This window comes from Lactuca saligna, chromosome 1 (assembly GCF_052625555.1).
Source record: "Lactuca saligna cultivar CGN05327 chromosome 1, ASM5262555v1, whole genome shotgun sequence".
In the NCBI taxonomy this organism is placed as follows: Eukaryota; Viridiplantae; Streptophyta; class Magnoliopsida; order Asterales; family Asteraceae; genus Lactuca; species Lactuca saligna.
Window position 1 is genome coordinate 18,393,836 of NC_136417.1, and position 3,095 is coordinate 18,396,930.

The window sequence follows — 3,095 nt, forward strand, 5'->3', positions numbered from 1 at the left end:
AACAAAAATGCATGAACTTAAACTAGAATGCATCTAAAAAGTATGAAAATTAGAAAAGAAAGAAAGAAAATATGCAATATTTTTTTAATTTTTTATGCAATTTTTTATGAATGCCCTAAATGACTAACTTTAAATGCAACTATATACAACCTAAATGCAATAAAAATAAAAGATTAGATTACCTCACCCCAAGCTTAAAATTAAACATTGTCCTCAATGCTTAGGATGAGAGTAAGGAAGGATCATACCAGGATCAAGATGGAGGAGGCCCGCGAGGATGGTATGGAAGCAACACATGGATCGCATAATGATGCTTGGATGGAGTTCTTGGCCGCCTAAATACACATGGATGAAATCTTGGTCGCGCAAAGGACGCATATGAAATGGCTCAAAATTTTCTTATGAAATGACATATTTGCGCGGGTACCCTCGCAAACTTTACGCGGGTGGGGGGCAGCCGCGCTCACATGTCAGAATACATCCCATGTTGGGGTAATTTGGAACTCGGAATCTGCGCGGCTGGGGGTCGGTCGCGCAACGGCTGCGCGGGCACCCGCGCGCAGCAATCAGAAAGCACCCCATGTTAGTGTAATTTGGAACTCGCGCGAAAGTCAAAATTTTGGAAATTTTCAAACTTCACCAAAATCACTGGAAGACTTATATATATGCTTATTTTTAGGCCAACTTCAAGTGTAGAAACACCCAAAACTTCAAACGGACATTATTTATTTACATTGCATTTATTTAACGTCTTTGCCAAGACATAGTCCCGCTTCCATCAACTTTCGTAATTTGGGATTTCCAATGTTATGTTGTCGAATTCTCCCGTATCAAAGCCTTCATAAAATGGTTTCAAGCGGTTCCCATTCACTTTGAATATTTGATTTGTTTCTAAACTCTTAATTTCAACCGCACCATGATCAAACACTTTTATGACAATAAAAGGTACGTGCCATCGAGATCGCAACTTTCCTGGGAATAACTTTAAGCGTGAATGATAAAGAAGAACTTTTTGACCCGGAATAAAGTGTTTTTGGGTTATATGCTTGTCATGAAATGCCTTTTTCTTCTCTTTGCACCTTTTGAACCTTTTAATTATCTTCTTCTTGACCACTTCCATCATTGGAGGATCCAATCTTCTTTGAGGTTCCCTCTTAGGATTACAATCATCTTCCATGATTATCTTGTATGTGCATACATTAGGGCTTATCCTGTTTATTGGCTCAATCACATCAACCCGATACAATGGAGAAATGTTACTAGGGTACCTCATTCCTTCAAAGATGTTGAAGTGAATGGTTTCTCCATCAAACTCCATAGTTATCTTTCCTTTATGGACATCAATGAGTGTGTGAGCGGTATGCATGAAAGGTATTCCAAGGAGGATCATAGATGATTTGGAAGGAGTCTTCTCTTCAAGATCAATGACATAAAAATCCGCCGGAAAAACAAGTTGATTAACTTGTACTAACACATCCTCCAACACTCCTCTTGGAGACACACTTGACTTGTCTGCTAATTGAATGATGACTCCAGTTTCTTCCAAAGGTCCAACATTGAGAGATTGAAAAACCAAATATGGCATCACATTGATCGAGGCTCCAAGATCTAACATATCACTTTCGACATGCAAATCACCAATACTACAAGGGATAGCAAATATTCCCGGATCCTTGCATTTGGGAGGTAACTTCTTTTGGATAATCGCAGAAACATTTGCATTGACTTGAATCTTTTCATTTGCCTTGAATTTTCTCTTCTTGGTGCATAAATCCTTGAGGAATTTTGCATAACTTGGAATTTGCTTAATAGCATTCAGTAGTGGAATGTTGATTTGAACTTTGCGGAAAGTCTCAAGAAACGCTTGCTCTTCTTCTTGTTTCTTTGAGGAAGCCAAACGGGATGGAAAAGGTGGTGGTATGACCAATGGTTTGATGGATTTGTTGGAAGGGTCGGGTTGATCAACATTTGGCACAACCGGTTCTTTTGGAGGAATCACAACTTTTGGAGGTTCCACTATGATCACTTCATCTTCTTCTTCTCTTGAAATTCTTTTAGGTTGAATTTCTCCAAGTGTTTTCCCACTTCGCAAGGTGATGGCATTCACATTGGGGTTCTTCTCGGTTTGAGATGGAAGTTTTCCCCTTTGTTCTATCTTGTTGAGAGCGGTTGCCAAGTCTCCAATTTGTGCTTGAATGTTGGAGAAAGTATTTTTGGTTTCTTGTTGAAATTGGGTTTGACTTTGAGCAAGAGAAGTAACAAGTTCTTGAAGGCTCATTTGATGGTTACCACTTGATTGACCTTGTTGTGGAGGGTGTTGGTAATTTAGAGGGTTATAAGAATTTTGTGGATATGGAGGTTTTTGGGATTGGTATTGTGGATGTTGGGGTCTCATCAAAAGATTTGGTGGATTTTGCTTTGGTGGATAAGGGTGGTTTTGGGTATTCCTCCAATTTGGGTTGAAGTTATTTTGAAATCCCATGGGTCTTGGTTGACTTTGATATCCGCCCATTGCATTCACATCTTCCGGTTCACTTCCAAGTGTGGGACACTTATCCGTATAATGACCCGTCATTGCACAAATACCACATACCATCAATTGTTGACCACTTCCCACCACCATTTGACTTAACACATTAGTCAAATCCAAGAGCTTTGATTCCAAATGTTGAGTGTTGCTAACTTCACCAACCACTTGTGTAGAATTTCTCTTCATGTCATTTCGAGTCCCAAAATTCCTTTGATTTTGAGAAATGGTACCAAAAAGTAATCGGATCTCGTGAGGGGTTTTGTTGAAGATGTCACCACCACTTGAAGCATCAATCATCCTCCGATCTTTTTCATTCATACCCTCATAAAATTGTTGAAGAAGTAGTTGTTCGGGTATATTGTGTTGAGGACAACTTGTACACAAATTATTGACGCGCTCCCAAAAATCATGAAATGTTTCATTTTCCCCTTGACGAATCCCCAAAATGTCACTTCGTTGGCTTGATATCTGGGAGGTGGGATAAAATTTGCTATTGAAGGCCTTTAGTAACTCTTCCCATGTGTGAATAGATCCCGGTGGTAAGTTGAATAACCACTCTCTAGCT

General features: G+C 39.4%; 1 protein-coding gene across 1 annotated transcript; it reads right to left on the reverse strand.

Annotated features, from left to right (window-relative positions):
- Positions 1-778: 778 nt before the first annotated feature.
- Positions 779-2,848, reverse strand: LOC145003120 (uncharacterized). The gene is made up of 2 exons (XM_078962264.1): positions 1,863-2,848; positions 779-1,793 (listed from the first exon to the last, which is right to left on the reverse strand). The coding sequence occupies exons 1-2, from the start codon at positions 2,846-2,848 to the stop codon at positions 779-781; spliced, it is 2,001 nt and encodes a 666-aa protein (XP_078818390.1).
- Positions 2,849-3,095: the final 247 nt, after the last annotated feature.